Source organism: Astatotilapia calliptera, chromosome 11, assembly GCF_964374335.1.
Source record: "Astatotilapia calliptera chromosome 11, fAstCal68.1, whole genome shotgun sequence".
Taxonomy (NCBI): domain Eukaryota; kingdom Metazoa; phylum Chordata; class Actinopteri; order Cichliformes; family Cichlidae; genus Astatotilapia; species Astatotilapia calliptera.
This window is the reverse complement of record NC_137432.1, coordinates 21,690,715-21,707,560: the sequence shown is the minus strand read 5'-3', so window position 1 is coordinate 21,707,560 and position 16,846 is coordinate 21,690,715. Positions and strand designations below refer to the sequence as shown.

The window sequence follows — 16,846 nt, the reverse complement described above, 5'->3', positions numbered from 1 at the left end:
AGGACTCTTTCTTTTGTTTTAGTTTTTATTTTTCACATTTTTTTTAATAACACATTTTAAAACATCCAGTATATATTTATAAAAGTACATAATAAAGATTGTTCTGTGCAAATAAAAAAGAACAGCAAAGACTAGAGTGTGTGTGTGTGTGTGTGTGTGTGTGTGTGTGTGTGTGTGTGTGTGTGTGTGTGTGTGTGTGTGTGTGTGTGTGTGTGTCTCGGTGGCTGCAGGTGGGCTATCTCTATGACTGGCTGTTGATAGACTGCCTCATTCTCCACAACGGGAGGAAAGGTTATCTCAGTGTGTGTGCGACAGCAACGGAGAAGGAGGGAGATGGAGTGTGTATGTGTTCCTTCCACAATGGATGAAAGGTTATCTTTTACACACACCATTTTCTGTAGACTTAACCCCACCCTGTGAGGTCATGGCTCTGATGTCATATGGCTTAATTTTAGAAAACTTGGCACATTGAGTGAACAATGCGTAGAGTAATTCTATAGAGGCAAGACTATCAGCCAGCTGAGAAAACATCAAAGAACATGGTGTGTGTGTGTGTGTGTGTGTGTGTGTGTGTGTGTGTGTGTGTGTGTGTGTGTGTGTGTGTGTGTGTGTGTGTGTGTGTGTGTGTGTGTGGTTTTTCAATGTTTTCCCCGGCCTCGTGTCCCCTGTCCTGCGCTATGTGGTCTCAGGTGGTAAGAGTAGAGCTTGGCTTGATTCATGGTGTCAGTCAAAGGCACACAGTCTATACCGCTCACTAAAAAAGACAAGCATTTAATAACTTTTGTAGAAACTTGTACTTGATAAATAAAGGTGTGTTTGTGTGCACAGGCACTTACACTGGCTCTGGGTGCGTTGAGGGATGTCCAAGAGCAGCTGAGACTGAGAGTCCCGAAATGAACGCCCTCGTCTGGACTTTGAGTTGCCTAAAGGGCAGTAAAGTAAAGAGCTGATGAAATTAAGCTGTCCAGCTACATAATGTGAATGGTTTCTGAACACAGGTAGTTGATGTTGGATACCAAAGCCTGGGGCGCTCCTTTAACTGGTTGATCTAGTCCAGGGCTCGCACCCTTGCTTGTTCTGTTGTCCGGTTGTCTTTATGTAGTGTATCCATGGGTGTTACTTCAGCAAAGGCCCTATAGCTCAGTGGTTAGAGCACTGGTCTTGTAAACCAGGGGTCGTGAGTTCAAATCTCACTGGGGCCTAGCAAACTTTTTGGTCCTGTAAATATTTTTTTACAGGACCAAGGTTGCCAGACCCTTAGTGGAATCTGCACACAAGCCAGCAAGAGGCTTAAGACCCCTACTAGAATAGGCCAGGGAAATTGCTCCAACTATCCAGTGGAAAAGGCGCTCTTTAGGCACAGGCTTTTCTATATGTGGTTTAGCGCAAGCTACAAACAGCTGGTCACTTTGTCTAAAACTCTGGGTTCTGTCCATATGGATACGCAGAGCACAGACTGGAAACAAGGTATGCAGCCACTGTGGCATACCTATTTGGGGAGAACTCATTTCACAACCTCTACACTGAAAGAGCGTGGATTTCTCCTACAAACGTAGCTGAAGCTAAAATAATCAATAGAGCTATCTTCAAGCACAGAAATTTTACCTTCTTGGCTGAAACCATCCCCACGGTAACAATCTGAGACAGGAAATCTTGTTTCTTACACTCGTGGAGCACAAATGAACAGTCTGGAGAGACTCTCACATGATGGTGGCCGTCACAGTGAGGGTCTAGTCCCTGTGATCCTACCCACTTCTGAAAGTCCCATGTTCAGTGGCATCATCACTACAAAGGAAGCTAGCAGCCTCTGGGACTGTTTGAGGATAACTTGGGTTGTCTCTGCGAAACAGTGCTAGGGATGACTGTATGGCCAATGTTCTCTTTGAGGACAGAAATGCTCTCACCCAGAGACGTCTAGGCCTGAGCCCTATGAAAGTAGTGCGTTGAGTTGGTCTCAACGTGCTCTTTTCCACACTGACTGGAGGCAGTTGGGGTCTGCCACCAGTCAGTCGTTGAAGTATGTGGCTACCCGAAAGCCTTTTCCCCGAGCAGGGCCACTGCTGCCTCGGTGCATTTTACAAACACCCTTGTGAGAGGCCAAAAGGCAGGACCACAAACTCATATGCTATCTCCTGGAAAGCAAATTTTAGATACTTTCTGTGTGGGGGGATATATGAGGATGTGGAAAAAAACGTCCCACAGTAAAGTGTGGGTGAAATTAAGGTTTCCAGCAATGCAATGTGAATGGTCTCTGAACACAAGGCAGCTAGTGTTGGATACTAAAGCCCTGGGCACTCCTTTAACTGTTTGATCAAGTTCAGAGTCCACACCCACACTTGAGCTATGCTACGGTTGTCTTTATGTAGTGTATCCATGGGTGTTATGTCAGCAAAGGCCCTATAGCTCAGTGGTTAGAGCACTGGTCTTGTAAACCAGGGGTCGCGAGTTCAAATCTCGCTGGGGCCTAGTAAATGTTTTGGTCCTCCTCTAGGTGGACACATAAGCCCCTTTTCCATTAGAACCTACTCAGATCAACTCGGAACGACTGGTTTTTCATTACAATCAAGTACCACAGAAAGTGCGTTGTTGTCATTATAGCAACTCGGCTGAGCATCCCATGACGTAATTGGTATGCGTAACAAACGCTACAGCAAAGGTGGACGTCGAGGTCACTGTATACCTGCTGCTCGGTCTGTGAGCCCTTACAGGCTGGCTAAGTGATGCCCATGTCAGGAGAGGCTAGGGCCTCCCTATATAATAGGCTGACATAGCATCAGATGTAATTCAAAACAAGCCCACCTTTTCCTCACTTCCCTAGCAAAGAGGGTGGTCTGGTGAAACACTCGCTCATACTACTCATAGAACCGGGGTTATAGACATAACCTTAAGTTCTCTTTCATAGCATTCATTTTGTGTCACACTAGGGGGACAAATACTAACTCCCGGATTGCCAGACATGCATGTTTAGAAGACAACTGTCCCCAGTAGTACTTCACAGGGAAGAAGCTCCCAGCTGTGAAGAACATGCACTGAGGACTGAATATGCCTGGTTAGGTGCTGTTATATCTAGCCTGTAAAATCTAGCAAATGTGTGAGGTGAGGCCCAGGATGCAGCTGCACACATCGCCTGGACAGAAACTCCCTTAAAAAGAGTCCTGATGCATTCTTAATCATCCAGGTAATTAAATCTCAAAAGGTTGATTCTGTTCATCTGGACGTAGCAATGTAGCAACAGTTCTGATACTCCTGAAACATAGGGGATCACTACGTGTTTTTGCTTAGGCATCAGTTGTCCTTCTCTCCTGAAGATTTCTGATAAATGTCCAGCTGGGATAACCACATTTACTCAGGGCCTTCTTGACCTGCTGGTCTTCTGCTTCCGTGGCTGCTGTGTCTGTAGGGATGGTGTTCGCTCTATGGTGTAGCGTCCTGATGACACCCAGTTTGTGCTCCAGTGGATGATGAGAGTCAGAACTTAAATACTGATCCGTATGCACAGGTTTACAGTACACATTAGCTTTTAAATGTCCCCCATTACTGATGGAAATCTCCCAGTCTAAGAAGGCCAACCTGTTGCCCCAGCAGACCACACTGTAAAAGTTGGCTGAGGTAAACACAGAGTCCTAGAAGGTCTTCAGGAGTGGGACCTTCACTCCAAAAGACCTGAGCAGGTACAGCCTGCTCTTCCCTTTTCTGTAGAGAGCATTTGAATTGTGAGTCCAGTCCAGTTTATTGTTTAGATGAACACCAAGGTACCTGTAGCTGTCTACAGGTCCATACCTTGGATGTTTAGTGGTTGCAGTGGAGGATGTTTGTGCCTGCGGAAGTCTACCACCAGCTCCTTGGTTTTTCTAGTGTTGATCTGGAGGTAGTTCTGCTGGCACCAGTTCACAAAGCCTTGGCTCAGTTCTCTGTAACCCTTGTGGTCCCCATCAGTGATGAGGTCAACTATTGCAGAGTCGTCAGCGAATTTCTGCAAGAAGTACTGGGTGAAGTTGTGAGAGAAGTCTGCAGTGTAGATGGTCATCTCTCACCTTTTAAACAAAACCCAAGGTGTTCTGGGTGTGGTGTTCAGAGCTGCCTACCCCAATGGGTTGAGGATCGAAGCCAGAAACTTAGAAATATTATAGGTGACCGAGTTGATCATACAGACAATTGGTCTTAAAGGTACACCGTGTTTATGTATCTTCGGTAAACCATACAGACTTGGTGTAGATTCCCCTGGGTATAGCCTGTGGTATGAGGTCCGGTCAATAGCATTGTCTTATTCTAACTGCTTCAGACAATCTATCACCCTCTTCCTGTAACCACTTCCTGGGTCTCGTTTCAGGGGCTCATAAGTATTTTTGTCACTGAACAGTGACAACATTTTCTCACGATAGTCTTTCTGATTTTAGCAAGACTGTGCACCTACCCTTGTCTGCCGGAAGGATGATTATGTTGTTGTCATTACTAAGTGGTGTGAGTGCCTTCCTCTCCTCCATCCTGATGTTGGATGCTTGGGGATTTGCATTGCTGAGACAGGCCTAAACTTTCATCCCTGGTTGCTCTGCTTCCACATCTACAACATTGTTGTTTGAAATTTCTGTTTCTGTGGCTGTGATCAGTTCAACTCGTGGATTTGTTTCAGCATAACAGCAAAGTTCAACCTTTTTGTAAGGATGATTTTCGCTGCTTGGGTGAGTTGTATGTCAGACAAATCTTTCACCTACTTGTCCACATCCTCGGTGTGGCATCCTTCTCTCTTATGGCTGCTAGGGACACTCTCTGTATTTTGCTATGGTTTCCGATGCAAGACAAGTAAGTTGATCAATGGTCTTTGATCAGTGGGCTTTGATCAGTGGTTGTTGATCAATGGTCATGACAATTTGCATATTAATGATCAAGGAACTGACCTCACATCTCATTGTTCATTCAGCGGGCTGGTTTCAGTTATTGTGCAAAGTACCGTTTATAAGGTTGGGGAAACCTGCAGCCAGCTGAGACTGAAGAAGTCACTTGGATGAGTGACGAAACGTTTCTCCCATTGAAAACGCTACGTCCAGGTGAACAGAATCAACCTTTTGGGATCCCTTAAAGCAGGGGTGTCCAACTCCAGGCCTGAAGGGCCGGTGTCCTACAGACTTTAGATGTATCCTTGATGTAACACAGCTGATTTAAATGACTAAATTACCTCCTCAATATGTCTTCAAGTTCTCCAGAGGCCTGGTAATGAACTAATCATTTGATTCAGGTGTGTTGACCCAGGGTGATATCTAAAACTTGCAGAAGAAGCGTATAGTATAGCTTTTATTTTGGAAAGAGCCATTTCTCTGTAATAAACACTCTTTTCCAAAGATGAGTGATTCCTCAATCAGATACAGGGCTCGCAAAATCGCTAGCCCGACGTCCCGGGGCTAGCGATTTTTCCAGTCGGGCTACCAAAATCTATCTCTGCCCTGCCCGTCGGGCACTGTCGCACTGACAGAGGCGAGGCAGCCGGACATTGGCGCCACCGGGCCCTCTGACCACCACCGGTAGGCAACGGGTGAGGACACAACAAAGTGACAGCCAAAGAAAAGCTCACCACAAAACGGAAAAGTTATGACAAATCAGACTATAAGGCAAAAAGAAAGTGCAGCTTTATGGTTTCATGGACAAAGAATTTCTGTGGCTGCAATATGACAAGCTAAATAACCAGGGCTGCACATAAGTGGTCTGCAGGTGCGCATTCGCTGTCAAAATAAAAAACGCGCACAAGATAAGAAGTTGCAACGCGTGTTTGCGTACATAAGATTTTCAGGAGGAGGACAGACATTTGTTTAGAACTCTTAAAGATGTCGAAGAAGCTCCTTTAAGCAATTACTGTGATGTTCCTCCACCTCCAAAGAAATGTCAAAAGGAGTCCGAACCACAAAAGAAGCACGTATTCTCGGAAAAGTAGTTGCAGGAGGTGAGCTGGCTTCAAACAAATGATGAACGCACAGAGATGTGGTGCGGAATGTGCCGTGAAAATTTAATAAATGACAAGTTAAAAAGGCATGAACTTTTTTTTTGTATCGAAAAAATATCGAACCGTGACACCAAAGTATCGAACCGAACCGTGAATTTTGTGTATCGTTGCACCCCTAGTAAGTGGCCTCCTTGACTCTCCGTTCAAACCAGCATTCCTACCTGTCCAGGATGTGTACATCCTCATCATTGAAAGAGTGTCCACTGGTCTGTAGGTGTAAATAGACTGCGGAGTCCTAGCCTGACGAGTACTACTTTAGAACCGGGGTTATGTTTTGCATTTTGTGTCACACTAGGGGGACAAATACTAATTCCCGGATTGCCAGACATGCCTGTTAAGAAGACAACTGTCCCCAGTAGTACATCACAGGGAAGAAGCTCCCACCTGTGAAGTCTCATGTCCAGTGGCATCGTCACTACAGAGGAAGCTACAGCTGCTAAGCTATCAGGCCTAGCAGCCTCTTGCACTGTTTGAGGCTAACTTGTGTTGCCTCTGTGAAACTGTGCTAGGGATGGCTGTATGGCCTTAAGATAGAAATGCTCTCACCCGGAGAAGTCTAGACCTGAGCCCTATGAAAGTAGATGGTCTCAATGTACTCTCTTTTACTAGGTAGAGGATCATCAGGGGGTCCTTTGTCCCTCTTTGGGGGACCCACTGGGTTTAAATCTGGGACTCTCCACCATTTGGATGAGAGGTGAAACATCTTCAAGCAACTTAAAGAAGTCCAGACGCTTTTCTTTCCAAGCTCCTTAGACTACTCTCTTCCACGTTTATCTGAAAGCCCAAATTCCCCGGGTGGTGTATAAGAGCATTTCACTGACAAGCCACCCCCTGGTAGTTGGGGGCTGCCACCAGCCTGTCGTCGAATATGTGACTAACCGAAAGCCTTTTCCATGAGCAGGGCCACTGCTGCCAAGGTGCATTTTACAAAACACCCTTGTAAGAGCACTCCTTTAACTGGTTGATCAAGTTCAGTTCACACCCATGCTTGTGCAATGGTCTGATTGTCTATATGTAGTGTATCCATGGGTGTTACTTCAGCAAAGGCCCTATAGCTCAGTGGTTAGAGCACTGGTCTTGTAAACCAGGGGTCGCGAGTTCAAATCTCGCTGGGGCCTGGTAAATGTTTTTGTCCTGTACATACCCCCCCGTCCTCCTTTAGGTGGACACATAAGCCCCTTTTCCTTTAGAACCTACTCAGATCAACTCGCCACAGCTTGCCACGATTTGGATCAACAGCCTTTACTGTTAGCTAAATGATGCCCATGTTATATAGGCCTTCCTATATAATAGGCTGACATAGCGTCAGATGTAATTCAAAAAAGCCCACCTCTTCCTCACTTCCCTAGCAAAGAGGTTGGTTCGGTGAGACACTCGCTCATGCTACTCAGAGAACCAGGGATAAAAACATAACCTGAAGCTCTCTTTCATAGCATTCATTTTGTGTTTCACTATGAGAGAAATAGCGATTTAGTTAGTATTTTGTGCTTAGAAATATTAACTCCCAGATTGCCAGACATGACTAGAGATGGCACGATACCACTTTTTTATGTCCGATACCGATACCGATATCATAAATTTGGATATCTGCCGATACCGATATGAATCCGATATAGTGTTTTTTAATCAACAAAACTGTTTTTTTAAATATCTTGCTGCATTTTGTATAAGTTCATACTCAAGTTTAAAACAACAACTACACTAAAGCTATTCTGTTATACCTGTATGCAAAAAAAAATATTTCATAGTTCAGCAATACTGATCAATCTAATAAACTTAAACCTACACCATCCTCCCTATTCTGGTATTTTAAAGAGTACTTAGCGTAAATATTAAGCAACCTAACTAATAGGGTTCCAACTCCCAGCAACAACAAAAATAAATAAATAAAAAATAGGGAACCACCCCTCACGCTCCACCTCATGATGCTTAATCGACGTAATCAACCTTAATTTGATGCAGTGTGAAAAAAAATGCACAGAAATCAATTATTTTTCAAGAAATATTAAATAGATTCAACATCTTTCCTCAACAAAATTGCAGACTGCACAGATGGTACCTTCCCAAAGGAAAAAAGTACTATAGCTTACTAGGGTATATATAATCGACTTAATAGTCACTATATACAGTAATTGACTTCTATTCCATCCATCCATTTTCATCCGCAATAATATGCAAATTGTCATGCCCATTGATCAACAACCAGTTCAAAGCCAATTCGTTGATCAAAGACCACAGATCAATGGCCATGAGTACCATTCACAGAGAGTTGGGGAATGGCTGCAATCACAGCATTTTAAGATGGCAAAAGACGTACCATTAGGTCCCCTCCTTGATTCAGAGATGGTCTTTCCCTTTTCACGTAAATGGTAGGGGTGCAACGATACTCGTATCGATATTGAACCGTTCGATACAGTGCTTTCGGTTCGGTACGCATATGTATCGAACAATACAAAAATTTTAATTTATTTTATCAACTTTCCTTCTGACGATGCTGTCTGTGTTGAGCGCTCAGTGGATCTGCGCTCGACAGTGCAGCCTAGGCGGAGGAGTCGAATGCAGATTCACTGAGCGCAGGGCAAGCTAGCGAGACAGAAGTTAAGCTCTCCTTGCAACATGGCAAATTGAACCTCCCCCACCCTCATTCAGATCTGGCGTTTGGAACTATTTTGGTTTTCATGTGAAGTATGACCCTGAAGGTAAGCGCGTCATGGACTAAAGTAAAACAGTATGTTGGATGTGCCACGCAGTTGTAGCCCAGCTAGAAAAAAAGAGCAGTGGAAAGTAGTTTTTTTTCATGTATAATGTAAAGAATTTAGTCATTTCTTTTTTTCTTTTATGTTTAAAGGAAGATGTGGACCAATAAGATTATCTGTTGTCATTTAACTTGGCCAATCAGCAATGAGCTCCCAGTGACCCTTGCTGTTGACCTTGATCACATGATTTCCTGTGTTGCCATTTCGTTCCTGTTCATATAATGCCATGTGCCAGAGAAACTAATGTTCCCGAAGTCGAATCGCTAGGAGTTAAAAGCAAGTCTGCTGCAGTTGTTTTTGGTTGTTCAGAGTTTCACCCTGTCAACGGTCAGGTTTTTTTGTTATCTGGTAAAAGGATGACTCGACAGACGGACCCAGTCTGAAGCAAGCCCCATCGAGGAGCAGTGATTCCACAGTTCCAGTTAACTGGATGGCGAGCCAACCCGAAATTGAAAAGGATTTGCCAAGGTTTTATTGAAGCCAAAGTTTCGTTCCCATTGAAGCTTCAGATACCTGCAGGACTACGAACTTTCTTCCTTCATCGGAGTGTGGTAGGACAAACATTAAACAAACTGAACGGGCTCCAACGATCCATCAGTTATCAGACATTATCCACTCATATAATTGACTCAGAGAAAGCTGTATGCGTGCACTTTTATTTAGTTTGTTATTTTGGGGGAAATATTTTGTATTTTATTTTATTGTTTTTTCATTACATTGTTGCAGCTGCTGTGTGTCAAATATAACAAATTTGTGAACAGTATATTGTGGTGTGGTCTCTTCTTATTGGTGTTTATACCTTGGGCTCCTGCCGATCCTAGATCTTCTGATACTGGCTAGTGGGAGTTCGGTCATTCTTAATAATAATTCACAAGTTGGGTTACATAAGTGGCGAGCCAGCCAGGAGCCTAAGAATTTTTAAACATCAGTAATGAGAAATTGTGTCTGACATGGATTTTGTCCAGCGCTCAGGTGTAAAAATTCCCAATGCAGTTATTGTGAGTGGGATCACGAAATCAGAGAAAGATGAAGAAGTTTTAGAGTTTTTGAAAAAGTATGGTGGTGTTAAAACCCTTTTGCCAGTGGATGATGCTACCTCAGAGTTTCATCAAAACCTGATTGTTGAGTACTCAAGTGGCTCAGCTGTAGAAGCTTTAGAGCCTCTTATGCCATACAAGTATGTTGCAGAGGGTGAACCAAATGTCTCTTACTGTGTGAGGGCCTTGGCAAGCGTTTACACTGCTAAGGTGGGTGAAGGTGTCACGAAGTCATACTTGGCTGAATTAAAGGGCTTGGCTAAGCTCAGTGGCAAAACCTATGAGGAAGTATTGAAAGAGATGATATCACAAATCTGTGAGACAACTGAGAATACAGATGAGGCACCTTCTGTCTTACATGATAGCATTGTTGATGAGACACCAATACCACAGCCCCAGTTGCTTTCAGGTCCCTCAAGGGTAAGCAGTGACCAAGGTGTCTCAACTCCAGTTCCACCCTTGCGTGTACAGAAGCCTTCAATAGTGATTAGTGATGTAAATCCCCCTGAAGTTCAGAAGGTCGTTGTTGAGCATATTTTAAGGAAGGATGACATTGGATCACAGATCCATTCTTCAATGCGCATCCGTTCCTTCTCAGGGAAAACTCCCAGGCCTAACAATGAGACAGACTATGAGACTTGGCGCTCACACATTGAGCTGCTTTTAAGTGACCCCAGTATGACCCATCTGCAGGTGTCCAGGAAGATTTTAGAGAATTTGCTTCCACCTGCAGTTGATGTGGTGAAGTGCTTGAGTCCCAGCGCACCCCCAGTAGCCTATCTGCAGTTGCTCGATTCAGCCTTCGGCGCTGTAGAGGATGGTGAGGAGCTTTTTGCTCAGTTCATGAATACCCTTCAGGACCCAGGCGAGAAACCATCAGCTTTCCTCCATCGTTTACAGCTAGCACTAAATTTAGCAGTAAAAAGGGGGGGTATTCCACCTGATGATGTAGACAAACATCTCCTCAAGCAGTTTTGTAGGGGGTGTTGGGATAGTGGATTGCTCTCCAGTCTGCAACTTGAACACAAGAAAAACTGTCCACCGTCATTTTCAGAGCTCTTGCTAATGTTGCGTACCGAAGAAGATAGACAAGCTGCAAAGGTTGATAGGATGAAAAAGCACATTGGTTCATCAAAACGAGTTTCTGTCCATGCTCAGAGTTCCTGTGTTTGTGCAGGCGTAAGAGAAAGCCCACAGTGTGGTCCGAAAGCTATTGAGGAACTTCAAAAGCAGATAGCTAGCTTGCAGAGTCAGCTAGCCTCATTTGCATCACAGGAAAAGCTAAGTGAGCGTGCCAACAAGAAACCGGTTAAAAAGACAACCTGTAAATCGAAAATGGACAACACACATCAAGAAGTGCATCGATTAGCCGGAGTAAAACAGACAGGCAGGCCCAGGCCTTGGTATTGTTTTCACTGTGGGGAAGATGGGCATATTGCCACTTCTTGTACAAACCCTGCAAATTCTGCACTAGTTATTGAAAAGAAGAAGCAGTTGGAGAGGAGGCAGCACGCGTGGGAAAGTCAAAGTTGTCCCAGCGACTCCAGTTCACCTTTAAACTAGATCCAGTCTCTGTTGTGGGACAGACAGAGGCTGAAGAACATACGCAGCGTCCCACAGACGTAAAGATTGTCAGCAAAGCAGGCAAGTGTGTGGATCTAGAGCACTCCAGTAGTGAAAAGCAATCCTTCAGGCTTCCAAAGGGTCTGATTGGTACCAGGAGCACTGCTGAAGTGATAATTGAAGATAAAACATTTAGTTGTCTGCTAGATACCGGCTCGCAAGTGACTACTATCCCCCAATCCTTTTATGAACAACACATGTCAGTGCAGGACATCAAGCCTCTCTATGACCTCTTGGAGGTTGAAGGGGCGAATGGACAGGCTGTACCTTATTTGGGCTACATTGAAACTACTGTCACTTTTCCAAAATAATTTCTTGGTATGTCTATTGAGGTGCCCACATTAGCTCTCATAGTTCCTGACGTTCGAGCTACCTCAGGGTCCTACTTACTCATAGGGACAAATACACTTGATGTGTTGTATGACATTTATTGCAAAGCTAATCCAGGAGATCCCAAGACATTTCCTCACGGCTACAAAGCGGTCATTAAGGTGCTTGAACTCAGACACAATCAGTCTAACGTCAGTCACCATGGTGTTGTAAAACTGAAGGGCAGAATCTCTCAGGTTGTCCCAGCAGGGGCCACAGTGGTTTTGGAGGGTGTCTCTACTGCCAGCGGTCTTCAGCATGAACAATCAGTTGTTGTTGAGCAGCCTTCCAGTTCCTCTCTACCTGGTGGTCTGCTAGTGAACACTTGTCTGGTTGACCTGTCCAAACAACGACCCTTTAGGCTTCCAGTTGTGATTACCAACCAATCTGAACATGACATTGTCATTCCTGCTAAATGTCAAATTGCTGACATTAGCACTTACCAATGTATTTTGTCAAAGGAGCAGAGTGTGGTTAACTTGCAAAAGGCAGATCTCACTCAAGAGGCCAATTGTAACTTCAACTTTGGAGAGTCCCCAATCCCTCCCGAGTGGAAGGGTCGTATCACACGACTCCTTAACAACATGCCAGATGTATTTGCGCAACATGACTTGGACTTTGGAAGAACCGACAAGGTGACTCACCACATCAAGCTCTCAGACGAGGCTCCTTTCAAACACCGTGCTCGTCCGCTACACCCTCAAGACATTGAGGCTGTCCGTAGGCACATTCAAGAGCTTCTTGATACAGGTGTAATCAGAGAGTCCGAGTCTCCCTTCTCTTCGCCCATTGTGGTAGTCCGTAAAAAGAATGGCCAGGTCCGGTTGTGCATAGACTACAGAAAACTCAACCTTCAGACAATAAAGGATGCTTACACGCTTCCTAAGCTTGAAGACACCTTCGCGGCTCTCTCTGGTTCCCAGTGGTTTTCTGTGCTTGACCTAAAGTCTGGATATTATCAAATCGAGGTAGATGAAGTGGATAAACCCAAGACGGCCTTTGTCTGCCCTTTGGGCTTCTGGGAATTTAACCGCATGCCGCAAGGCCTGACAAATGCGCCAAGCACATTCCAAAGATTAATGGAGAAGTGCATGGGGGATATGCATTTGAAAGAGGTGCTAGTTTTCCTCGACGACTTGATAGTGTTCTCAAAGACCCTGGAAGAACATGAAACAAGGTTGTTGGAGGTGCTCACTCGGTTGAGAGAGTTTGGATTAAAGTTATCACCTGAAAAGTGTGTGTTTTTCCAGACCTCAGTGCGGTACCTGGGACACATAGTGTCCAGAAATGGAGTTGAGACAGATCCAGAGAAAATCTCTGCCCTTCGTACTTGGCCAGTTCCTCAGACCCTCAGGGAATTGCGATCTTTTCTTGGGTTCGCTGGCTATTATCGAAGGTTCGTAAAAGACTATTCCAGCATTGTGAAGCCCCTCAATGATCTGACTCAGGGCTATCCTCAATCAACCAAAAGGGGTAGATCAAGAGACAGCCAAGAGCATTATCACCATCCCAAAGAGCCGTTTGGGAACCGTTGGACATCAGCTTGCCAGCAGGCATTTGAGTCAGTTATTGAAAAGCTGACAACTGCCCCTGTCCTAGGGTTCGCTGACCCTCAAAAGCCTTATGTGCTCCACACTGATGCTAGCACTACAGGCCTTGGTGCTGTCTTGTACCAGGAGCAGGAAGGGCAGTTACGTGTCATAGCCTATGCAAGCAGAGGGCTGTCGCATAGCGAGTCTCGATACCCAGCGCACAAATTAGAGTTTTTGGCGCTTAAGTGGTCAGTAACAGAAAAGTTTAGTGACTACCTATATGGGAATCACTTTACTGTTGTCACTGATAGCAATCCCTTGACGTACATATTGACGACTGCAAAACTTGATGCAACGAGCTACAGATGGCTCGCAGCTTTGTCTACGTTCACATTCAAGCTGCTGTATCGTCCTGGGAAGCAAAACTGGGATGCGGATGGGTTATCCCGTAGACCCCACGGAGCTCTTGTGGATGATCTGAAATCCCAGAAAGAGAGGGAGCGCATTTTCCAGTTCACTCAGGGTCATCTCGCTGATCTTGAAAATCTCGAGGAAGCCAACCAAGCGGTTGTGAAAGCCATTTGTGAAAGACAGTCAGTGTATAGCGCCAGCTCTGTTAATCCGAGTTTGGATGGCTGTGTTACTCTTGTTGAAACTCTTGCTATGTCCTCTGATGCTGTGCCTGACTGCTATGGACAAGAAGATGAGTTTGGAGGATTGCCTGTTATTCCTCAACTGACTGAGGCTGAGTTGATGGATAAACAGAGAGCTGACCAATGTCTAAGGCATGTCATATCCCAACTTGAGCATGGGGTAAGCCCACCGCCTACTTTAAGGGGTGAACTTCCAGATCTTCCACTCCTACTTCGAGAGGTTGGTCGGTTTCAGCTTATAAATGGCATCTTATACCGGAGACGCCAGCTCGGGTCTCGGGTATCTCACCAGCTAGTACTGCCCCCAGAGCTCAGAGAGACTGTTTTGAGCAGTCTGCATGACCATATAGGTCATATGGGCATTGAGCGCACATTAGATCTCGTTAGGGCCAGATTCTATTGGCCCAGAATGGCCTTGGATGTAGAGAGGAAAATAAAGACCTGTGGTAGATGTGTGCGCAGAAAGGCGTTGCCTGACAGAGCTGCACCGTTAGTCAACATCAGTACCACAAGGCCACTGGAACTGGTTTGTATGGACTTCCTCTCTCTCGAACCAGACAAAAGTGGAGCTAAAGACATCCTTGTGATCACTGATCACTTTACTAAGTATGCAATTGCTATACCAACATGCAATCAAAAGGCTCGCACAGTAGCTAAGTGCCTATGGGACAATTTTATTGTGCATTACGGGTTCCCAGAAAAGTTGCACAGTGATCAGGGACCTGATTTTGAGTCTCGCACAATAAAAGAGCTCTGTCAGATGGCTGGCATACAGAAGGTTAGAACTACTCCCTACCATCCCAGAGGAAATCCAGTGGAGCGGTTCAATCGCACATTGCTGGACATGCTAGGCACTCTTCAAAACAAAGACAAGTCTCACTGGCGTGATTTTGTGAAGCCCCTTGTTCATGCTTATAATTGCACCAGGAATGAGGTGACTGGATTTGCACCGTACGAGCTTATGTTCGGTCGCCAGCCTCGCCTGCCGGTGGATTTGGCTTTTGGGCTGCCGGTGAAAGAGGAGCAACAGATTTCACACTCACAGTACGTGCAAAATCTGAAATCCCACTTACAAGAGAGTTACAAGGTAGCTACTGGAAATGCTGCCAAGATAGCAGAAAAGAATAAATCCAGATTTGACAGGCGTGTGACTATTTCAGATCTGGAGGTAGGGGACAGAGTATTAGTCAGAAATGTCCGCATTCGTGGAAAAAACAAGATTGCAGACAAGTGGGAGGCAGCCATCTACATAGTCGTAAGCAGAGCAGGATCCCTTCCAGTGTATACTGTGAGACCTGAGAAGAAAGATGGTCCACTGCGGACATTGCATAGGGACCTATTACTCCCTTGTGGCTATCTCCCCAACGAGAGTAGTGACAAGCCTGTAGGGCAGACACAAAGACGCAGGCCAGCAACACGTCTCAGTCCAGTTGCAGACTCCGATCAATTCTCAGAGGCTGAGGATGAGATTTTCCCCAATTACTGGTTCAGAGACGCCCCCAGTTCTGAGATACCTACGGTCACCATTCATCAAGAAACGCACCCTTATTTATCAGTGTCTTCTGGGGAAGATGCACAACTTCCAGAATTTTGTCCCTCAGTTAAAGGTTCTACTGCTCGATATCCAAGCTGCAATCCACAGACTGACCAGTTATGTAACTTACCTGTTGACAGTCCAGATTCAGCAACTCTTCCAGTGTCTGAGAGTCACTGTCATGACACAGAAATCGTGAGCGATGACCAAAATCCACCAGCAGAGATGGAAACCGAAAGGATTGCACCTGGAAGTGATTATCATGACTTGAATCCCGGGTTATCTTCTCTTGCTCCAAACCTGTCTACGGATGTTGAGGCGGCAGGTCGAACTGAAATGGGATTGTCAAATGAGTCACCAACAGATGAATCTCCTGAAGAGCTCTCAGTAGACCAGACACTGATTGGAAGCCAAGACCAACCTGGTTCTGCTAGACGATCAAATAGGGAGCGAGAACCGCCTAAACGCCTTCAGTATGTGAAACTTGGGCATCCACTTATAGCGGTGGTGCAATCTCTGTTCCAGGGTTTAACCACGGCTTTTACAGACATTTTGGATGAGGGTTATCACCCATTAGATTGCCCTGTCCAGACCCATCAGACAGTAATTACCCAACCATTGCCATGCAACGGGGCGTGCATGAGTTCAGTGGGGGAGGTTGTAGCCCAGCTAGAAAAAAAGAGCAGTGGAAAGTAGTTTTTTTTCATGTATAATGTAAAGAATTTAGTCATTTCTTTTTTTCTTTTATGTTTAAAGGAAGATGTGGACCAATAAGATTATCTGTTGTCATTTAACTTGGCCAATCAGCAATGAGCTCCCAGTGACCCTTGCTGTTGACCTTGATCACATGATTTCCTGTGTTGCCATTTCGTTCCTGTTCATATAATGCCATGTGCCAGAGAAACTAATGTTCCCGAAGTCGAATCGCTAGGAGTTAAAAGCAAGTCTGCTGCAGTTGTTTTTGGTTGTTCAGAGTTTCACCCTGTCAACGGTCAGGTTTTTTTGTTATCTGGTAAAAGGATGACTCGACAGACGGACCCAGTCTGAAGCAAGCCCCATCGAGGAGCAGTGATTCCACAGTTCCAGTTAACTGGATGGCGAGCCAACCCGAAATTGAAAAGGATTTGCCAAGGTTTTATTGAAGCCAAAGTTTCGTTCCCATTGAAGCTTCAGATACCTGCAGGACTACGAACTTTCTTCCTTCATCGGAGTGTGGTAGGACAAACATTAAACAAACTGAACGGGCTCCAACGATCCATCAGTTATCAGACATTATCCACTCATATAATTGACTCAGAGAAAGCTGTATGCGCGCACTTTTATTTAGTTTGTTATTTTGGGGGAAATATT

The 16,846-nt window shown here is 45.1% G+C and overlaps 1 protein-coding gene and 3 non-coding genes across 4 annotated transcripts in view; 3 read left to right on the top strand and 1 right to left on the bottom strand.

Moving 5' to 3' along the window:
- Nucleotides 1–7: 7 nt before the first annotated feature.
- The window catches only part of invs (inversin), a 46,541-nt gene continuing 29,702 nt past the window's right edge, over nucleotides 8–16,846 (bottom strand). Inside the window, exons 18-19 of the mRNA XM_026183965.2 lie at nucleotides 837–923; nucleotides 8–754 (exon numbers count right to left, since the gene is read on the bottom strand). Of these exons, the coding sequence (XP_026039750.2) occupies nucleotides 639–754; nucleotides 837–923 (203 nt within the window). The 3' untranslated portion in view covers nucleotides 8–638. The remainder of the gene's footprint in view (nucleotides 755–836; nucleotides 924–16,846) is intronic.
- On the top strand, nucleotides 1,130–1,202 carry trnat-ugu (transfer RNA threonine (anticodon UGU)). Its single transcript has one exon. It is a non-coding gene; the product is annotated as a tRNA-Thr (tRNA).
- On the top strand, nucleotides 2,394–2,466 carry trnat-ugu (transfer RNA threonine (anticodon UGU)). The gene has a single exon. It is a non-coding gene; the product is annotated as a tRNA-Thr (tRNA).
- On the top strand, nucleotides 7,038–7,110 carry trnat-ugu (transfer RNA threonine (anticodon UGU)). Its single transcript has one exon. It is a non-coding gene; the product is annotated as a tRNA-Thr (tRNA).